This window comes from Dasypus novemcinctus, chromosome 18 (genome assembly GCF_030445035.2).
Source record: "Dasypus novemcinctus isolate mDasNov1 chromosome 18, mDasNov1.1.hap2, whole genome shotgun sequence".
NCBI lineage: Eukaryota > Metazoa > Chordata > Mammalia > Cingulata > Dasypodidae > Dasypus > Dasypus novemcinctus.
The window spans coordinates 4,590,092-4,610,428 of NC_080690.1; the positions used below are offsets into that span (position 1 = coordinate 4,590,092).

General features: G+C 54.8%; 1 protein-coding gene and 1 long non-coding RNA gene across 5 annotated transcripts; one reads left to right on the forward strand and one right to left on the reverse strand.

The window, feature by feature from the left end:
* Window positions 1-1,232: 1,232 nt before the first annotated feature.
* On the reverse strand, window positions 1,233-19,215 carry KLHL36 (kelch like family member 36). 4 transcript variants are annotated; one of them, XR_011646261.1, is made up of 6 exons: window positions 19,080-19,177; window positions 16,106-16,184; window positions 9,890-10,963; window positions 8,195-8,352; window positions 4,803-6,551; window positions 1,233-4,462 (listed from the first exon to the last, which is right to left on the reverse strand). XR_011646261.1 is itself a non-coding variant. In XM_004466989.4 (5 exons), exons 2-5 carry the CDS (start codon window positions 16,163-16,165, stop codon window positions 5,996-5,998), a joined length of 1,848 nt encoding a protein of 615 aa, XP_004467046.1. In that variant the 5' UTR covers window positions 16,166-16,184; window positions 19,080-19,215; the 3' UTR covers window positions 1,233-5,995. The 4 variants fall into 4 exon arrangements, 3 of the variants coding, with proteins under 3 accessions (XP_004467046.1, XP_004467047.1, XP_071065142.1); XM_004466989.4 differs by having other exon boundaries at window positions 1,233-6,551; window positions 19,080-19,215; XM_004466990.5 differs by lacking the exon at window positions 19,080-19,177 and adding an exon at window positions 18,615-18,795 and having other exon boundaries at window positions 1,233-6,551.
* Window positions 18,348-19,409, forward strand: LOC139436845 (uncharacterized). Its single transcript, XR_011646262.1, has 2 exons — window positions 18,348-18,449; window positions 19,167-19,409. It is a non-coding gene; the product is annotated as an uncharacterized lncRNA (long non-coding RNA).
* The last annotated feature ends 928 nt before the right edge of the window (window positions 19,410-20,337 follow it).

Here is a 20,337-nt window from a genome sequence, read left to right on the forward strand (position 1 = left end):
ACCGCCCCTCCTGCGAGGTTCTGGGACATGCCCGCAAATTCTGACATCCTCCCATCGAGAGAGGTCACCTGCGTCCCTGGCCCTCGAGCCCGGCCAGCCCCTGTGGCTGCCTCCACGAAGAGAAGGCAGCAAAGGACGCTGCCCGGCTTCTGAGGCTGGGGTAGGAAAAGCCAAGTGGCTTCTGCTCTTGCCACGTGGCACATGTGCCCTGGGAGCCTCTGGCTGCCATGTGAGGGGTCCAGTTAAGGCTACCATGTGGACAGACCAAAGAGGGGGCACGGGAGATAGACAGAGAAGAGCTGCAGCTGTCTATGTCTCCCTGCTGAGGCCCCAGGCTTGCAATGAGCCTTCAGGCATTTCCAGCACTATCCACTGCCAAACAGAAGTGTGGGAGACCCAGGTGAGAAACTGCCCATCAACACCCGGCTCTGTCAGCGAAAGAAATGATTATTGTTGTAAGCCACTGGGTTGGGGGTGGTTTGTGTCAGCAAGGGGTCATCAAAGCCCCTTGTAGCTGTGCCCCTTTCCTTGTCCCATCCCAGCTTCCTGGGACCACCGCCCACATAAGCTCTCAGCACCCCAAGCCTTGTCTAAGGTTCTGCTGTCGAGAGAGCCCAAACCGGTAAAACCACCTCCAGCCCCGTGACCTTGGTAAGGCAATTACCCCAAGCTTTGGAGTTCGCCTGGAAAACGAAGAGAGGGTCATTTCTCGCCTTAGATTCTTCTGCGGCTTAAAGGAGATAATGAGGCGGAGGGCTTAGCACCTGGCAGCCAGCGTCCTGCTTGGGGCAGTTTAGCAGAGGGGAATTCTGATCAAACTTCCAGATGTGATGAGAGGGCAGGGACCTCCCTCCACCCCAGAGCACACCTGCTGGGTACCTGCAGGCAAAGGGCCCCAGTTCTAACTGGACGCACCTGCCGGTGGCCTTTGGAAAACCCCAGCGAGGCAGGCAGGGGAAATGAAGCCGGCCCTGCTCTTTTAGAAATGTCACCGCGTCTTCCTGATGAAGATAATAAATTGCCTGTCATAAGCTACGTTTCCCCTGGTTTCTATTTTTCTATTCTAATCGAATTGCCTCAATTGACACACGTTTAAGCAGTTTGATTTCGGGTCACAGGGACTTAGTACTGTAATCGAGGATCTGAACAAAATTCCTGGCAAAATATAGTAATTAGAGCACAGTGAAAGCAGACTCGAAATGCCCCTCCCACAACACTAAGAGGCGGTCTGGTTAATTTCCAAATTATATTTGGGCTCAACATGCGAGGGTTTCTTTTCATACAGGCAGAGAAAATAGGACTAAAAGATCATTACAATAATCATACAAGACTAGGAATGTAATTATAAAATAAACCATACCCTAGCAGGCAAATTATTTGAATGTACTTCAAGAATTGAATACTCTGCATGGAATTAAAAATGAGGGGAAAAAAAGCCACGTGCTGAAAATTAATTAAAAAAAGGAAAGATACAGGAAAGCTTTGAATGTCATAAAAGAGCAAATAGAAAAGGAACAAATTAAAACACACACACGCAACACAATTACAGATTTCAGTAACACTCGTAACCAGAACAACTCCCAGGAATTACTTAGTCGTCAAATATCTTACTAATTTTGAAAGGAGGCTGGTGGTTCATGATTCATCTCCATCGATCAAATGGACAAAATCCCTCTTCCACTGCGAGCAAACCCATAATGATGGCTTCAAGTAACTTGGAAAAAGTGGAGTTCCTTTCCTCAGAGAAAACTGACAAGGAAAGGTTTAATTCCCCCCTGCCCCTCTACTGCCGAAATTTCTACATTCGTTCAACTTTTTACACTAAGGCAACCAATAGACGATTTCTTGAGACCCCAAATCACCCTAGCAAGTCACACATTCCATCCATGGAAAAAACCACCCTCCAGGCGTTCAGCAGCCTCCAAGAGCCAAGGACCCTGATTCTATAAAGTTCTAAGAAGTGCAAGGATGGTTTGCCCTCCTGGCTTTTGCGTGTTTCAGAGATGCTCAGCTTTCTTTCAAGAGGGGAGCAGATGAGGAGCCTGGCCTCAGTCATGTCCCCCGTGAGAAAGCTTGTCTAGGTCAGTCCTCAGCTGTCCCTTCAACTTTCCATGTGCCACTGAGGTAGGAGCTTCGGATGAAACGCAGAACCTCTTAAGACAGTTAAAATGCCCTTTTGGCGAATCCCTGCCCTCTCGTGCTGAGCTGCGAACCTCAGACAGTCAGATTCACGGGCCACCTGACAAAATTAAGCAGAGGCTGACTGTGGCCTTTTGTTGTCTGGCACAAACTCGAGGGATTGGGGGCGGGAGATGGAAACCCCAGCAGGCGGTCTACAAAACAGTTATTAGCAAATTGTATCAAAAGTATCAAAACATTTCCAAAAAACTAAAAACTGCCAGTCTTGGCAGATGCACAGGTCAGGATCTCCAGGTGCCCACGGGGCCGCCCTGCACCACGGGGGTTCATCCCGGGGGCTCGGAAGGCAGGCCCCACTTCCCTCTGGGAGGCTCAGAATCAACCCAGACACCCGGGAGGAAGGGACCACGGCTGTAGCTGCCCTTCCAGGTTTGGGCCCAAAGACGCTGCCTGGGCTGGAGCTGGTGGGCCCCATGGCACGGAGGATGAGGGGAGAGCGTGAAGGTGGCGACTCTGCACAAGTTGGGGGTGGGGGGTGGAGAAGGGGGTTGTCTTTCACTTCCCACGTCGCTGCAAATCGCCAAAAGGTCATTCTCGACTTGGGGGCTGGGGTACTTGAACTTCAAGGTTAACTCACCTGGACTCTCCGGATGGGCCCCTGGACCTCAGAGGTGGGACTCCTCTTCTCTTTGGAGTTTGGGTTCCCACCCAAAATTGAACACCCCTTTGAGTTGGCCTCTGGGGTCCCACCCAAGCCACCATCAGGTCACTTTATGATTTAGGGATTGGGGAATGACATTCAGAATGGAAACATAGACACGCGGCGCCTGGTCAGAACGAGATGGGCAAGTCCTGCCCGGTGGTCTTATGGAAATGGCAGAAGTTTGTAAATACCAATAGAGCTGAGCCCTGAGCACAAGGAAGCTGGTGAGACCACACATGTACGTCGTAAACTGCAGAAAGACCACTGTAAGTTACAAGGGCTCTTTAGCTTTTCTACTCTCCGTCCCTGCTACCACTATGTTCATGTGTTATGCAAACAGGGTTCCAACTTGGGTGAGGATTCAACCCCAAATAGGAAGGCAAAATTCTAATTCTTTAAAACTGAAAAGCCAAAACCTGGATAAAAGCCCACCGTGCCTCTTCTGAAAGACCAAAAAGGGATCCTGGTGTTCTCAGAGTTCAAGTGGAACGGCGTGGGGTGTTGACAGCTCAGCCTGACGGCACAGGTCGCTGTTTCTGTCTTAGCTGGCCCGTGAGGACAGGAGCCTTTTCTCTGCTGGGAAACCACACTCGACTTTCATGATTTTGTGGTTCCATCGGCCACCTGGATAAGTCCATCCCCAAGCTCTGCCCACCCAAGCTCAAAACCATTCTCTCCCATTCTTGGCTGGATGGCACAGCAGAGACATTTCTATCTTGAAAACAGAGACGACAAAAGCTTGGCGCCAGGGCTGCCAGCCTCTTCTCCTGGGCCTCGCTGCTCCTTCCTGCCGACCCCAACAAGCTCAGGGACCTTTCCTGGAACAAGGCAGCCACTGGCAATTATTCGAAGCTGGTCCATGAGATAAAACTTCCTTCTCATCCCTGCCTTTAAAGGAAAGCTCTCACCTTCAATGACATGAAATTTGATGCTACATAAATTAGACTACCTCGACAGCATCAGGAAAGCCATCACAAAGTATCCGGTGGACATCGTAGGTAACCTGCAAGGCACAAGAGGCAGGAGAGGCCAGTACTGCACCCAAACCCTGGGAAAACTCCTGATAATAATGAGAATAATAATAATAATAATAATAAATAGGCTGAGATGTTCACCCTCTCCACAAGGCCAAAGCCACCCTGCTCCCAGACCACTCTTATAGCCCTCCTGTGTGCTCATCCCGCCCGGCCCCCAGATTTTCGTGGAAAGGCCACCAGGCTGAGGCAGGGATATGGATGCACACGGCACACCACGCCTGCTGGAAGGTCTGCAAGTGGGAAAAACTTTCTTGGAATGGGGGGAGCTGTCAGGGAGCCTCAAGGTGGCAGAAGTTCTACAAAACAGGGTTCATGGAGGTCTAGGTAGGAAACAAAAAAGGGTTCCGTGCTCCAAGAAGTTGACGGAAGGTTAACAGTAAATGCAGGACTTCTAAGAGCCTTTAATATGCTGATGTGATCGGTCGCCAAGAAGTGGATAGTTTGTTGTCGTTGTCTGTTTTTGCAGAAACTCTTGACAGTTTATGAGCCTCCAGGGAGTTCCATCTTCAAGGAACTAAACACGCAGGCTACACGGCCAGCTGGCAACACAGGGCATTAACACTGGCCACTGAAGTCCTGGTCACTAAAGAAACAGACCCATCAAAATCACAGTAAACCCTGAAGGAAGAGGAAACACAGCAGAGAATCTTAAAAAAAAAAAAAAAAAGAACTGAGACCGTTCATATTCTAATATCATTGTCAACAATAAATCCTGAAGTGTTCTCTGCCATCGACTCCTGCCAAGGAGTAGATCAGAAACGCCTGCCCTGGCTTCTGTAAAACTCCTCGCACTCGGAGCCTCCACAGCACGTTAGACACGGGCTCGGGCAGCAGCCCCAGGGCCCTCCTTACAGGGCAGCCACTCATCTCCAAAGGAGGTGTCCCCCGTTTATCATTAGCTTATATAGACCCAGAGGACTCACCGCCTGAAGGCGCTCGGCGGTTATTTCACCTCACCCTGCCACTTAAGGGAGGAGGAAGCGACGATATCGAGACCTGGGACATCATCTGCCCCACGGCACAGAACGACCCAGGGGAGACGCCCGCCGTCAGGATCCAGCCCCTGCGTTGGCGCGAGACGTGCGGGCACCTTCCGGGGGCCACGTGCGGGACGGACGGCGTTCCGGGGAGGGTCACAGGAAACGAGGGCAGAGTCTCTGGGGCTGGCTTTTCCTTTCCTGAGAAATCAGTGTCGATTTTGGGAGCTCAGTACATCAGTCAGATAAGAAATGGTGGGCCCGGGAAACAAAAACGAAAACAAAAAACAAAGCATGGATTACAGAACGATGCTTACAAAAGGCTTTACGCTGGCTTTTCCTCTCTTGATTACCTACAACCTTTTTAGAACTTGGGAAGGTAACCAACTGAGAAAAATGGGATTGGGGGAAGCAAGAGTCACCCGATACGGAAATCCCAGGGAGGGCACCCTGTTGGCAAGTCAGCCCTGTGTCTCAGCTGACTGGTGGCCAGCTGGTGACCTCGGTCACTCACCCACCCCCTTGGGGTCTCCGTGTGCTCCTGTATAAAACGAATGCACTTGGCCTTGCCAGTGACTCCCAATCGTGGCGGGTGCTCAATCTGTCTGGGAATTGTTGAGGAGATAGTTTCCAGGCAGTCCTGTTCCCCCAGTCCTGGTAGTTTTGGTATCAGAAATTTGGAGGGGGGCCTAGGAATCTGTATTTTTTTCCTAATGGTCAGCCAGGCTTGCAGGGGGGGGTGGAGTTGAATGAGTTGATCTGAACTATCCCTTTGAGGCCCCAAGTTTTGCTCTGAAACCTGCTGAACCTCTGCCCTTGGACCCCTCAGTGGGATGGTTAGGGGACGCCAAAGGGATCTGACACCTGGGAAGGTGCCCAGGACAGAGACCAGGGGAAACTGACTGCCTGGGCCCAGGTTTAAGTCCTCGGCAAGATAATATGCAAAGTAATATATAGAATATTTAATCATTTACTGTGCTATCGTAGAAATACCAGCATCATAAAAGTAAAAAAAAAGCAGCTAAGGGTTATACTATCCCGTCTCCAGGATCCTAAGAAGTCGTTGCTGGTCTACGGAGACGCTCTCAGAGGTGCAAGGGGGGGACGAGGCCCCCGAAGGGCGTGGCGGGGGGGCTCGGTCACTGGCCCCGGTCCTGGTGCCTCTTGCTCTTGCCCTTCTTCTTCTTGTCCTCCAGCCGCGGCCGGAGGGCGCACACGCAGGCAGACACGCCGGCGATGGCCTTGGGCAGGTCCCGGCCCCGGCTCCACTGGTTGGTGTCGCGGTCGTACACCTGCACGGCCTTGGAGAAGGCGGTGCTCTCCCAGCTGTAGCCGCCAAGGATGTAGATGCGGCCCTCCCACACGGCCACGCCCGACTCGCTGTTGGCGTGCAGCAGGGGCGCCACGCGCGTCCACTGGTTGCACTGGGGGCTGTAGGCCTCGACGCCCAGCACGTCGAAGCGCTCCATGGACTCGAGGTTGTCGTCGCTGCCGCCGATGGAGTAGATGCTGTCGCCCAGGCTGCACATGCTGTGCCAGCCACGCGCCGTGGTCATCGGCCGCCGCTCCTCCCACACGTCCGTCCGGTGGTCGTAGCACAGCAGGTTCTTGCGGTAGGGGCCGATCTGGTAGTCGTGGCCCCCCGAGATGTACACGAAGTCTTTGTAGATGGTGCCGGCGTGGCCGTACGTGAACCTGTGGAGAGACGGACAAGGGGACAAGCGGCTCAGGACCGAGCCCGGCGCAGCCTCCGGGCCTCCGGGAGCTGCGCAGCGGGGACGGCCCGCCCTGCTGGGGGGCGGGGGCTCAAGGAGCTGAGGAAGTGAAGCATGGAGGGGGCCGAGTGCCGGGTCTGGGGTCTCGGGAATGCTTTCCGGATGGTGGCCGTCGTTAGGCAAGGAGTGGTGGAGCAGGGCGGGGCGATGGGAGGCTCTGTCCCTGCTTGCTGAGCCCCGTCCCCTCCCTGGGTCTCGGTCCCCCCGGCAGGGCGGGGGTCATCATGTGTCCGGGCTCATCCTTCCCGGGATGACTGGGAACACCTCCGCAGTGGGCTATTTCGGCGCACACAGACGCCTCCCACATTTACAGATCCAAAGGCAAGCCAGGTGCGATGAGAGGTGGGAAAAGGGGAGGAGGTCGCGAAATTCAGGACAGCGGTCGCTTCCTCAGGAGCTGGGGCCCTGAGGAGAAAAGCCGGGGGGGGGGCAACCTTCACATTTGTGGGTTGACGGTGACGGGGCAGTGGGTATGCTCACAGCCACGTCTTGCACTGAAGGCCCACTCAGCAGGGAAGAAAACCCTGACAGAACGGCCGGGGTGTGTCAGGTCCATCAGTCACCCCGTGTGGCATGGGGGACGTGACAAGGGGCTCTCGTGGCTGTTGTGACGCCTCCCTTCTGTCTGTAAAATGGGATGATGAAGCCTCTCTACTTGGGGAGGGCGGGGGGTCCTGGTGTGTTTGGACAGGGCCAGATGGACACGGCTGACATGTCCCATTCCCTCTCCTCTGGTTCGGATGACAAGTTATATGGATAATCACCCACATCCCATCAGGCTTCTGCGGCTAGCGAGGGACTCGCCACCTACAGCGCTGACACCAGGCACTCAGGAGCAGCCTAGGACTGTCGAGCAAGCGTCCAGGTATCAGATCGGCTTCTGGCAACTTCTAAAGGAACGCGGCGGTAACTAGGGAGTGGTGCAGCTAGAATTCATGCCCAGCTCATGACGTCAGAGCACAGGCTCGTTCCCTGCACACACCCCTAACCCCCAGGGATGAAAGTCCCAAGGCGCCGAGGGGGGGTCCGGGGGGTGCTTCCAGCTTCACCCGCACCAGCGGCGTGACCCTTTGGCTAACCGGTAACAACAGTCGGATCTCACTGAATGCACAGCTAGCTAGAGGTGGGGCCTGTGGGAGAACGGGAAGGCACGACCTTGGGGCACCGGCTGCGCACCGCGTGCCTCGTGAGGACTTCAGCAGCAGCCTCTCATCTAATCATGGGACGAGCCCACGCGGCAGGTGTTGCCGACACCCCCACTTCACAGGTGGGCGTACAGGCTTGGTGGGGGCAGAGGCTCTCCGAGTCACTGACCTAGCAGAGATGTTCCCTCGCCTCTTTAAACTCCCTCTGCCAGACTCTGAGGGATGTTCAGGTGAGTCCCTCATGATCAGAATGCAGTACCCCATTTCCAAAACTCAGAAACCGAACAGACTTAGATACCTACAGTAGACCGTGAGGTGTGCCTGCAACTGAAGATCAAAATATCCACCAAGGGAGGGGGGACTGACCGTACCCCGTAAAAACACCGCCTGTGAAGTCTGCCCCCAAGCCCCTGGTCACCTCGGCAAACCGGCTACGTAGGACCAGGAGTCGGTCTTGGGGCTGTAAGTCTCCACCGACGAGAGAGCTCCGTTTTCGTTCCGGCCGCCGACGGCCACCAACATGTCTTCAATGGAGGCAAGGTAGAAATCCACCCGCCGCTGGTTCATGGAGGCCACCTGCGGAGGTGAGACACCTGTACCTTCCCCTCCCTGGAAATCTGTCAACACCTACACTGTGATCCCCAAATACCTTCTCCGGAGCAAGCAGCCCAGGCGGGCGCGGCAGAGGCCAAGTGAGTTTGGGAGATGGGAGTTAAACTTGAGTAAAGAGGGGTTCTTTCAGAGCTCCTGAGGTCCCCTTGGTGGATCACGGATCCCCAAGAGGGAGAAAGAGAATACCCATCCCCAAACTTGTCTGGCTGCCTGGTCTACCTTGTGGACCTAGGGGCACACAACTCAGAATTGCTGATGTAGGGATTCCTAAAATAAAAATCCACCATTCCCCTCTTACTCCCATCAGGAATATTTTTAATTAATGCCGTCACCCATGTCAATGGGGGCAGAAAAGCGGCACTTGGTAGAAAATTAAAAAGTAGAAGAACCGACTTTAAAAAAGTATATCCAAGTAGAACCCACAAACAATCAAGGTCCCACAAAAAAGACCAGCCATTTAGGCTGCCACTGCTGAAAAGCTTTTGCGGATAGGCTCCAAGGCCGGGGGGCACATTTTTATCTCCTTCCTCTTTCTCGGGGCAAGACTTGGAACTTGGGTATTTGAGAACAAAATCAGAAGGTCACCTGGGTCCATTCAGGCTGAGTTTTGAGCTTGGGGAAACACCGAGTTAAGTGAAAATCCTGATGTGTGAGTAGAGAGAATGAGACGGAGTTTCACAGGTGGCACTTGTGGAGAAGAGGAGCACGTGCCCTCTGCCAGGTACCTGGCAATCGGGGTCCGCTACCAGGCCATGGAACCTAGAAGGACGGGCCCCCATGCCCATCTCTGGTTGGGGAGCGGGAACTTGAGAGGGCTGAGGACCAGTGTGAAATCCCCCAGCTACGAGTTAGCCAAGTTGGGCTGTGAACCAGGTGTGACCCCAAGGCCACGCTCGTCCCGTAACTAGCCCACTGCCACGGGGCCAGAAATTGCACCAAGCGTGAGCCTCCACGGGCTCGTGAACCTAGTTCCAAAAAGCTTTCCAAAAGAGGAGCTCGATGGCGCTCCGAGGCACGAGGCACATTGTTTGAGCTCCGGGTCAGGGCTCTGGGCCTGCACTGCCCTGTGCGCAGCCACAGCCCCGGGTGGCTGCTTAAGCGTCAATGTCAATTGATTACAAAGGAAATGAAATGGAAATTTCAGCTCCTGTCGCATTCACCACACCTCTTGCGCTCAAAAGCTACACTCGGCTGGTGGATACCGTGTTGGACGGCACAGGTCTAGAACATTCCACCAGCACAGAACATTCTATCGGGCAGCGCTGCTCTGGACAGTGGCTGACCGTCCTGAAGGCGGCCCCACCCCCACCCCCCCCGCCGGGGCATGGGCACCACAGGGGAGCGTGGGAACGACACCGCTCATCGCTTTAGCGTCACACCTTGTTCAGAAGCGGGACAGGCAGGCATCAAGGCCCCAAAGGAGGAAGGGGGAGTCGAGGCTAGCTTAAGGAAGTCAGAAAGAGTCCTCAAGAGTAAAGAAATAATCTGGCTTTAATCTCACCTTGATCCACTGTTTACAGCGGGGGTCATACCTATAAAGAAGATTGGACGCCGCGTCCCCTCCGTTGTCCCGCGAGAAGCTGCCGCCGGCGATGAAAACGAAGCCCCCCAGCACGGCGACGCAGTGGTGGCTCCGGCGGGCGGGCAGGGGCGTCTCCTTGACCCACTGCTCGCTCTTGGCGTCCAGGTAGCAGGTGTCGTCGCTCAGCTCCAGACACCGCTCGGAGACCTCGCCACCCACGAAGAGCAGGCGCTCCTCGTTGGTGCGCAGCGCCGTGCGCTTGGTCTGCATGACGGGCTGGGCCGCCAGGTTGTTGTGGTAGCGCACCGCCTCCTCGATGAAGCCCTCGCAGCCGGCCTCGCGGGGCAGCAGCGCGCACACGGCCGGCTTGACGCGGTGCAGGAGGTCGTTCTTGGGGATGAGTGGGAAGTGGATGTTCTCCAGCACCTGGCGGGCGTGGGCCTCGCGCTCAGGCTGCTGCGTCAGCCACTGCAGGGCGGCCTGCAGCAGGTCGTGCTCGCACTCGCGCTGCACCTCGCTGCTGCTCAGGTAGATGCACAGCTTCTGCAGGGAGACGTTCTGCAGGAAGTCGGGCGTGAAGGACAGCGTGCCGAAGCGGCTCAGCACGAAGCCGTCGATGAAGGCGTCCAGCCGCTTGAGGCTGTAGATGGAGGCCAGCTCCTGCAGGTACAGGTAGTTGTCCTCGCTCACCTCCTGCTCCAGGTACTCGCAGCAGAAGTCCACCGCGGTCCAGATCTGCAGCAGGTGCGCCGTCTCCAGGATGTAGTCGATGTTGCCGCCGTCCAGGGCCAGCTCCCCGCCGTACAGGAAGTCCACCACGGCCTTGAGCCCGACGGAGGAGGCGCCGACCAGCTCCACCTCCTTCTGGAAAGCCTCCCGCATGCCGCTGGTGAACATGGAGTTGAAGTAGTCGCTGCACACGGCCAGCAGGTTGCGGTGGGCCGGCACGCGCTGCTCGTCCGCCACCAGGACGACGTCGCAGAAGAGGCCGTGCAGGCGCTGCTCGTTCAGCCGCTGCAGCACCGCACTCGAGTGGTCGGCCCAGCGGTAGACCTGTGTGGAGAGGGGGTGTCAGGCCTCTGCGCCGCCCGCCCCCCCCAGCCTGCAGGGCCCTGAAATCTCCCCAGCGGGGCAGGCCCAGCGTGGTCAATGGAATGGAATGAAGAACAGGATACTCAATGTCAGAGCATGCACGGGGGAGATGGGGGCTCTGTACACACCTGTACTGGGTGTACACGTGCGTTCCCTCCCTCTTCCCTGCTTCTTCCCCCTCCCTTCTCTCTCTTCTCCCCCCCCCCAACACCTCATGAACACGCTGTCCTGTGAGGACAGCGAGGTGGCCGGGGGACGCACTCTACAGCCAGACAGAACCCGTCTGAATCCCAGCTCTGCCGCTGACGAGCTGTGTGACCCTGGGTGGGTCACGGCAACTCTCTGAGCTGCCGTTTCCTCATCTCACAAATGAGGATGAGGGATTTACCACTTAAGCTGGAGGAGCTAATGAGCCTGCAGTGGGAAAGCTGCCATGTGCTCTCTCCAAGTCTCCTAAGCAGGGTATACACAGCCCCCACAAGGGTGCCGTCTCTACTGATCCAGCCAGGGAGGTCGTGGGTCCCAGAGGCACGGCCACATGTCTGCACCCAGGTGCTTCAGGGACCCAACTTTGAGAAACGTGGCTTCACCCAGTGATCGCCAGGGCTCAAGGAATTCTGCGGTGAACAAAGCACAGGACGCTGGCTTCCCTGAGAGCGCCTCTGTGTGGATAACACAGCATCACAGCAGTGCTCCAAGGAGTGTCTGAAACAATGCCCCATTTTCTGGACGAGGGAAACTGAGGCTCAGAGCGGCTGAGCAACTTGCCCCAAGTCCACGAAGACTGAGCAGCAAGGCTAGGTTTGCACCTCAGTCTGGTTCCAGAGCCCAAACCTTGAGTCACCGCACTCCACCGGAGTTAATGAATGAACCTATGAATGAATGAATTCAGGGCATTCAAGTCAGTCGACCTCCAGAGTGCTGGGTGCCTGCTGGGTGCTCTCGAGGATACAGGACAGGGCAGACCTGGCCATGGTTTATAAACCCTTGGAGGACTAAATAATTACACCTTGCACTTTCAGGATAGCATACTCTGCTTTCTTTATTTGCTACAAAAACAATAAGGAAATTCAATGTAGGGAAAATAGACTATTAGGAAATGTCATCTAATCAGCTGGTCTGTTCGGGGGCAACTGAGGAAAAGGACTGGCTCGGGACGAGCCTGCAACAGGGAGCTGCATGCTGGGAGGCCAAGGAGGCGGCCCTGGCGCCTTGGGGTTGGCAGCTGCGTGCCCGGCCCACGTCACCCTGCGAACCTCGGTCATCATTTCTCAACAGGCATTCTGCAGCAGTGGTTTTCATTTTAATTAAAAAATTTTTTTTAACTAGAGAAATTGTAGGTTTACAGAAAAATCATGCAGAAAGTCCAGAGTTCCTCATTACAATCACTTTGCCTGAGTGTACACCTGGTTACAACAGAAGAAAGAATATTCTCATAATTGCACTGGTAACTCTAGCCCATCACTTACACTAGAGGTCACCGTATGGTACAGTCCTATGATTTTCCCCCCTAATTTTGATTCTAGTAACATGTATTTTCTGTATGTGAACACATCCGACAGCAGTAGGTTTCAGGTTTTTCTTCCCCACCAAATCTGCTCTTCACTGCCTCCAACGCGTTTTTGATTTGGCTCCTTTATTTTCTCATGTGCTCCTTCCTCCTCTGGCTAATTCCAACATCAGTTAACTCCGTCCTCACGCCCTTCTGAGGGCCCCAAGCAGACAGAACCTAAAGTTCCCTGCCGTGCTGTGCTGGGAGGCTGGCTCCCACTTCCAAGGCCACACTGCCCACAGGCCCCAGGCGGGGCTGCCTGGGAATTCTGTTTCTGCGCAGGGAGCCTCGCTGGCCTGGTGTGGCTTCTAGGGAAGCAGGAATGCTCCTGAGCTCCAACAGACACTGGCGGAGCGCCTGTAGCAGTTTGGTATTATTTATGAATTCCAAAAATAGATATTGGATTGTTTGTGAATTGGTCTGCTCCTCAGGGCATATTTGATTGTATTAAATTCAACTTCACTTTTACTTGATTAAATATAAAGATTAAGGCTTTGATTGGGCCCCATCAGTAGGACACTGAATCCCCACCCCCTGGGTGGGCAGGGACTCCCCGAGAAAACAACATGGCAGAGGAGTTAGTTGGAATTTTTTGATGCTGGAGCCCCCGGAAGTAAACACACAGAACACAGAGGAATAGAGACGGTTCCACAGACATGGCAGAGGCCCCGGGAAGAGAGAGAGCCTGACAGTTTACAGCTGATCTTGTGCAGAGAGCAGAGGAACTGAGCCAGGAGAGAAATATGCCCCTGGAGAGAGAGACGAGACTTATCCCAGCCTACAGCTGAGATAGGAAGAAACTGGGACCACGGAGCTGAAGGAGGAAGAGGAAAGCTGGACCTTTGCAGACGTCAGCAGCCATCTTGCTCCAACACGTGGCAACAGACTGAGGGAAGTAACTTACGCTTTACGGCCTGGTAACTGTAAGTTTCTACCCCAAATGAATACCCATTATAAAAGCCAACAGATTGCTGGTATTTTTACATCAGCATCCTTTGGCTGACTAATACAGGGCCCCTCTCAGGTGGGGATTGAAGGAAGGAAATAAAAAAGTGCCCGAGGAGCAGGCTGTTGATTAACAGTCCAGACGTCCCATCCCGAGAAGCCAGGGAGGGGGCTCTGGCCCCCACTGTCTCTCATCCGGGCGGTAATCCTGAGGAACCGCCATGCTTAGAGGGAGCTGCCCATGACCTCAGGATGTGTGTGGCCCGGGGAGGGGGGCAGGGAAAACACTGGACAATGGCTGGGGAACCGTCGGCTCCAGCAAGCCAGGGAAAAGAGCAGCTGCTGTTTCTAAATCCGGGTCACGGTAAGCAGGCATGTTGAGTCTTCACCTGGGCCTCCTCTATAACCCGCATCCGATATTTCCGCATAGCTGCAGTGAGGACAACTTACACACACACACGTGACATCAGTCACTGTGTTTTAGCTCTTCACAGACTCCAAAGCTCCGACCTCAAGATGGTTTTAGCCCTGCTTATTCCTTGATTTCACATTTTAGTGTCTTCATCAAATGCAAGGCAGAAATGCAGTAACTCAGCGGCTAATACCGAAGAGAAGGCAGCAGACAAGGATGCTACATATTTTTAAAGAACTTAACCTGTGTGTGTGCATGTACTTTCTGCATGATTTTTCTATAAACTTACAACTGCCCTAAAAAAGTAAAAAATAATAAAAAAAGAAACCATTTCTTTGGGTGATGGAAAAGTGCTGGCAATGGATGGCAGTGATGGTAGTAGCACAACACTGTGAATGCAATTAACAGCACTGAACTGGATACTTGAAAGTGGTTAAAATGGAAAATGGCCTAAAGTATATAATTCTAAAAAAAAGAATTTAATATCAACAAAGAGCAACACGTTTTAGATAAATAATGGTGGTCACACAGTACAGTGGAAGACCCCACAGTTCTGAGAATGAGCAATCTAGAACAATCTGTTACATGCAAAAATGCGAGTGAGTCTCACAAGCGTAACGTTGCACCAGACACAAAAGCATGCCTGCCCTATGATTCTGTCTAAAGTTAGGTCGAAGGCAGGTAAAACAAAACTGTGGTGCTAGGAGGTAGGAGGCTAGGTCTTTGTGCGCAGGGACTCGAGGGGGCATGAGGGGGATTCTAGGGGTTGAGAATATTTTTTAAAATCTGGGTGCTGGGTCCGTGGGTGATTAATGTCTGAAACCTCAAGGGTACACTTATGATTTGGGCACTTTTTGATAGAAAATGTTCAAATTGTAAATACAGTCAGCCAAGGGACAGAGAAGCCTATTCCTAAAAGCCTCGCTTCAGAAAAAACAGACACAGAATCTGGTTTAAGAGACAAAGATTTCTAGTGCTATCACACTTGGAAAGCCACACCGTCCCCACAGCCAAGCTCCCTAACAAAGCCCCTTTGAGAAAGCGGCAAGGCCTTCCTGGGTTTTCACAGCACATGTAAAGCCGCGCTTGGCAAGGCCTTCTTGGAAACTCGGATGGGAATAGGAAACTGTTTCTTAGGCAAATCGCCTCTCTTGAGGATGGCACCCTGCTTTTCTACGCACATCTGTAGAGCCTCTTTCACCTAAAGCAGTGTTTTCCACCTTTTCTCCATTTTTGCCCGCTACAGAGCTTTTATAGCTCATTTCCCCCATAGTTCCCATTCAGTATTACTACCACAGATATAGAGCCTATTTATTCGCTCATACACCGCATATATAGCAGTGCTTTATATATTACAAAGGAACATTTTTCTCCGCCCACCCCCAATAAATTTCACCCCCCTTGGAGGCAATCTCGCCCCCATTGAGAAGGCACGATCCCAGGTAAGCGGATAATTCAATCTCCTGAAAAGGACTTTAAAAGAGGGGGGAGGTATTATCATTTACACCAGTGAGATGGGTATGAATGGGCACTCTCCCCCAAATTTTAGCTGGAACAGCTGTGGGGGCCCCTAGAGGGCTTGCTGAAGGGTAGGGTTTTCCCGGGCTCCGCTCTCAGGTTTTAATTCAGCAGGTCTGGGGTGAGCTCGGGCACAGGTATTTCCACCTAGACACGCTCTCCACAGGATGGTTCTGAAGCAGGCAGTGGGGGCGTGGCCCTGACCTCAGGGACCCGGCCAGTGTCAAGGCCGGGGAGGTCGCACTGGGCACTCCACACCCAGGGCTGCGATCGGCTCCTCCCGGCCCACGCCAGGGGCGGGAGCCCGGGATTCTCAGCGGACACCCACGTGGAGGGCGGCCAACCCCACAGGTCCCCACCCCGCCCCATCCGCCTCCCAGGCGCGACGCCAGGTGGAGAGGCGTCAGCTGTGACACAGAGGAAGCGCTGGGACATGACTCCCCGAAAACAACTCGTCCGGCCACAGCACCTCTAAAGCCCCTTGCAGTTCCAGCTTTCTCTGATTTGATGACATCTCCCATTCCCTGACTCTGTCTACCTGAGCTTATGGCTGAGATTATCAGGGACGGTGACCACCAAAAAAAAAAAAAACCCGCCTGCACATTGAGGATCAGTTAATCGGAAAAAAAAATCACTCCTCAGGCAATTCCCACAGGTGACGAGCAGCATCACAGACCTTTGAAGATTCGCTGATCTTGTATGGCCGAGACACTCGCGTCTGCCTGCTTCCCTCCATTGTAAAAGAGGTCGCAGCCCTACAACAAGAACGGGGTTTAGAGCAGATAGTAACAAGCAGATAGTAACAACGACAGGTCACCCGATAATAGCAGGCCTGGCTGGCAGACATCAGTGGGGATTAAGAGGGAAGACAGACAGAGGAGAGAGGGGAAGAAAGCGCTGCCTGATTGGGCGAGTATCTGTCACGCTTGGAGTTGAGAAAATCAGGTCGTCAGAATGAGACAGGATATTGAACGAGCCATCCTTTATCATCTGAAGCCTGGACAACACTGTGACTTTTAGTTTATGTCCGAAGAACACCTACGTGTTGATGCTTGATCTGAACTCGGCCTGTAGGTATGTCTCAGTTATAATGGTAACAGCTGTTTTGGAGCCCAGACTATGACCCCCACAGCTAAGAGGCCATCACTTATCCTATCTATCTATCTATCTATCTATCTATCTATCTATCTATCTATCTATCTATCTACCTACCTATTTATTTGAGTAAGCTTTTTAATGAATTTGGTAAATATGAGGTCCTTTTTTTTTGTCTTTATTTTTTTAATATCCTATTTTATCGATGAGGATACTGAGCTCCAGGTCAGTGAGCCGGGGGCTGGGACTCAGGCCTCGCTCTGTCCATCTCCAAAACCCAGCCCCTTCACCACGATGCTGAGTATGGTCCAATGTTAGAATAAATTTGTGGGCTTTGAAACAGTGAAACAGTGATGACTGTCACACACTAGGCACGTCCTAGACACAGGACACTGTCCACAAAAACCCCTCTGGGCCAGTACTATTATCATCCTTATTTTACAGAGAAGGAAACTGGTTATCGGTGAAGCAAAATAACTTGCCCAGCATCCGAAAGCTAGGAAGCAGTAGGGCCACGATTCCAAGCAGGGAGGCTTCTGTGCTCTTGACCCCTTGACTAGAATTGCTCAGGCCTACAAAAGAGCCCGGGATCGGCAGGCAGGAAACCTCTGCTGGGACCTAGGCCCTGCCTGGAACATGCATGGAAATGCTGAGCAAGTCTGCCAGCCTCTCTGGAGCTCGTCAAGTCTAATGAATGGGTGAGTGCATCATACCTTGCTAAAGTTTCTTCCAGGTTTGAAAGGCCAGGTAACTCACTAATATCACAGAGCCAGGCTTTTGGGGGCCATCTGGGCTGGGGGGAGGGGGGGAGGCGGGGAGAGGTGGCACAAAGAGGAAGGACAAAGGCAATGAGATGGGCACAAGTCACACACTGGGACTGAGGGTTTAAGGAGAAACTCTTTTGCCGCTGAGTTCACGGGAAGAGCCTTCAATTTGCTGCCAACCCAACACATAGCCTTTGTTGATAAAGGTGACAAGAAATCAGCCCTGTCCTGGGATCATCAGGGACACACAGAGGGGCTCCAGCATTCCCGCAGGAGGTATGGGTGTGGGCACAGCCCATCCTGCCCAGCTCCCAGGGGAGGATGGCACTAGATTTCTCTTGACACACTAGCAACTTTGTGACAATGACACGCCGCAGCCAGCTGGGTCCTCCCTAAGCACCCCTGGGCAGCTGGGAGGCTGGCAGAGGGGAGGGAAGGAGCCAGCACCCAGACAGTGCCGACTGCAGCCCCTGACAATTCTCATTTCTGCTTCACCAAGACCCTCTGCGATAGTGCCACGGTCATTTTCACGCCAAGGCCACCCGGACTCACGAAGGCAAGAGGCTTCTCACAAGGTCACAGAGCAGAAAGGGAGGTCCCGGCTGCCCACCACAGCAGGGGGCCAGGCAGGGCTGGATTTTGCTCTCCAATGCTAAAAGCTTTCTTTTCTAGGCCAAGATCGCCCGAGTTTCTCCGCGGCTGGAGGCTCCCGCCTTCGACTCGGGGCAAGTGTTTTGGGGCCCACTTCTACCTGAGTGGGGACTGCCCCAAGCCTCCTTTCTGGAAGCAGGCGAGGGGCTCAAGACCACGAATCTCCGCAGAGATCACTTAAAAGGTCCTGGATCGACACTGGGCCAGAGGCGAGGTGGGCGCTGTGGAAATTGCCAGGGAGCCCCCGTCCCGAATCTCGCCCGCAGGGTCTCCGGGGGCGCCGCCGTCGCTCGCTCGGACCCCGGCACTCCCGGGCGAAACTGCCGGCACAGCGGCCGCCGCGGCAGGCTCGAGCCGGGCCGGGGAGGCGGAGCCGCGCGGAATGGGGACGGGCCGGAGCCCGGTGCCCGCGGCGGGCCGCGGGGGGACTTACCTGCGGGCCGCGCGGGGCCCCGCAGCACAGGCCGCACCTGTCTCACCTGCGGGGGAGGCGGCGGCAGCACCCCCCAGGTATCCCCCCCGCCCAGCTGCACCCACCCCGGTGGGGGTCCGGGACTCGCCGGGGCTGGGGACCCTCCCGATCTCTGCCCCCTCCCGCCGCCCCGCACCCCTGGACGGCGCGCGCGCGCGGGGGAGCGCAGGGTTGGGTAGGGGCGCGCGCGCGCGGAGGCCCACCTGGGAGGGTCGCTACGGGCGCGGCGCGGCGACCCCCGGCGGCGGGCGCGGGCGGGCGGGGCGGCGGGGCCGGGGCGCCCCGGGGCCGGCGGGGCGCGCGGCCATGGCTCCGCCAGGAAGTGCGAGGCCGAGGGCGGAGGCGGCGCGGCCAATGGCGGCGGCCGGGAGGAGGTGGGCGCAGCCGGCGGCGAGGCGGGGCCTGCGCCCGGGGCGGGCGGCGCGCGCGGGCCGGGCCCGGGCCGGGGTCCCGCGGGCGCCCCGCCGCCCCCCGCCGGGCAGCGGCCGCCGAGCAGGCAGGCCACCAGCGCGCTGCGCGACATGCCCGCCGGGCGCCCCGCGGGGTCCCGGGCGCCGGGGACGCGGCGTGGACGGCGCCGCCGAGGTCCCGGCCCTCGCGGGGCGGGCGTGCGTGCGGGCACCTGAGTGGCGAGAAGGGGGCGTCGTGCTGACGTCATCGCCCCTCACCTGCCTCCAGGGCCCTGCGGCTGCGGCCTGTCCCCGCGCCGGGCACATCGCCCCGCGCCCAAATGCCAGCTGGCTGTTTCTTTTCAGCTCTGACTGCCTTCCAAGACGAAGAAGTAAACAACTTCCTCTTCCCCCTGGACTCGCTGCAGGCACGGGCTATTTTTGGTTTCATTCCCCCCTCCCTGCCCCCCAAGGCACACACAGTAGGTGCCCAGTAAATAACTGTGGAATAAATGGAGGAAGGTAACCTGCATCGAGCAGCTTATCAATTCCCAAGCCCAACTCGTGCTACATGGCTGAACTTTGAAAACATTAAATTACGTGAAAGAAGCCAGACCCAGAGGCCACATGTTCGAGTCCATTTATAGGAAACGTCTAGAATGGGCAGGTCTATAGACACTGAAAGGAGATTGGTTATCAGGAAGTCGGGGTGAGGGAAATAGGGGGTGGCTGCTAAAGGATAAGGGATTTCTTTTTGGAGTGATGAAAATGGAATTATTTCGTGGTGATGGCTGCACAACTCTGACTATTCTAAGAAAATATCATCAACTTGTACACCTTGAAAGGGTGGATTTTTATGCTTTGTGAACTGTATCTCAATAATACTGCTAACAAAACAAAACAAAAACGTCCCTCTCTGCCTCTCCCAGTCTATTGCTTGCCCCCTCCTGAAAGGATTTAAAGCATCTCTCAGGACAAGATGCAGCCACTGCTGGGGGCAGGGGAGGAGAAAAGGGTAGGGAGGCAGCAGGACCGAGCAAATCCTCAAGGCCTTTTAACTTCTGTGCTAGACGCAAGCTTACCCCTGAACCCCTTTGCTCAGAAAGTTCCCAACAATGTGGGTGGGGACGCCTAGGACCCTGGGCACAGCCCTGTCCCCACCTCTCCAGAGACTGCCTCCTCCAGGGCGGTGGGGGTGGGTCCTGGCCACCCCTGGTGTGGAGTAGGCGTGCAAGAAAGATTTGGGCAATCACCTAATGATTGCACGTCTCAAGCATATGGGAGGGGCAGGTTGTCAGGGAGCCAGCTGTGCCACTTCCTTCTCAGTGAGCCTCATCTCCGGAGCCTCAGTTTCCTTGGCTGTGAATGGGGCCACCAAGAGCAGAGCCTGCCCTTGACCCTTGCCTGTCTTCCCGCTCCTGGGTCAGTGCACTGCTTGCTCACACCGTTTCTCTCAGTAAAACGTTGCATTTATGAGACAGATTCTTATTTGTATTATAGTTTAAAAATATATTAAAAAAAGATAAAACAAAACAAA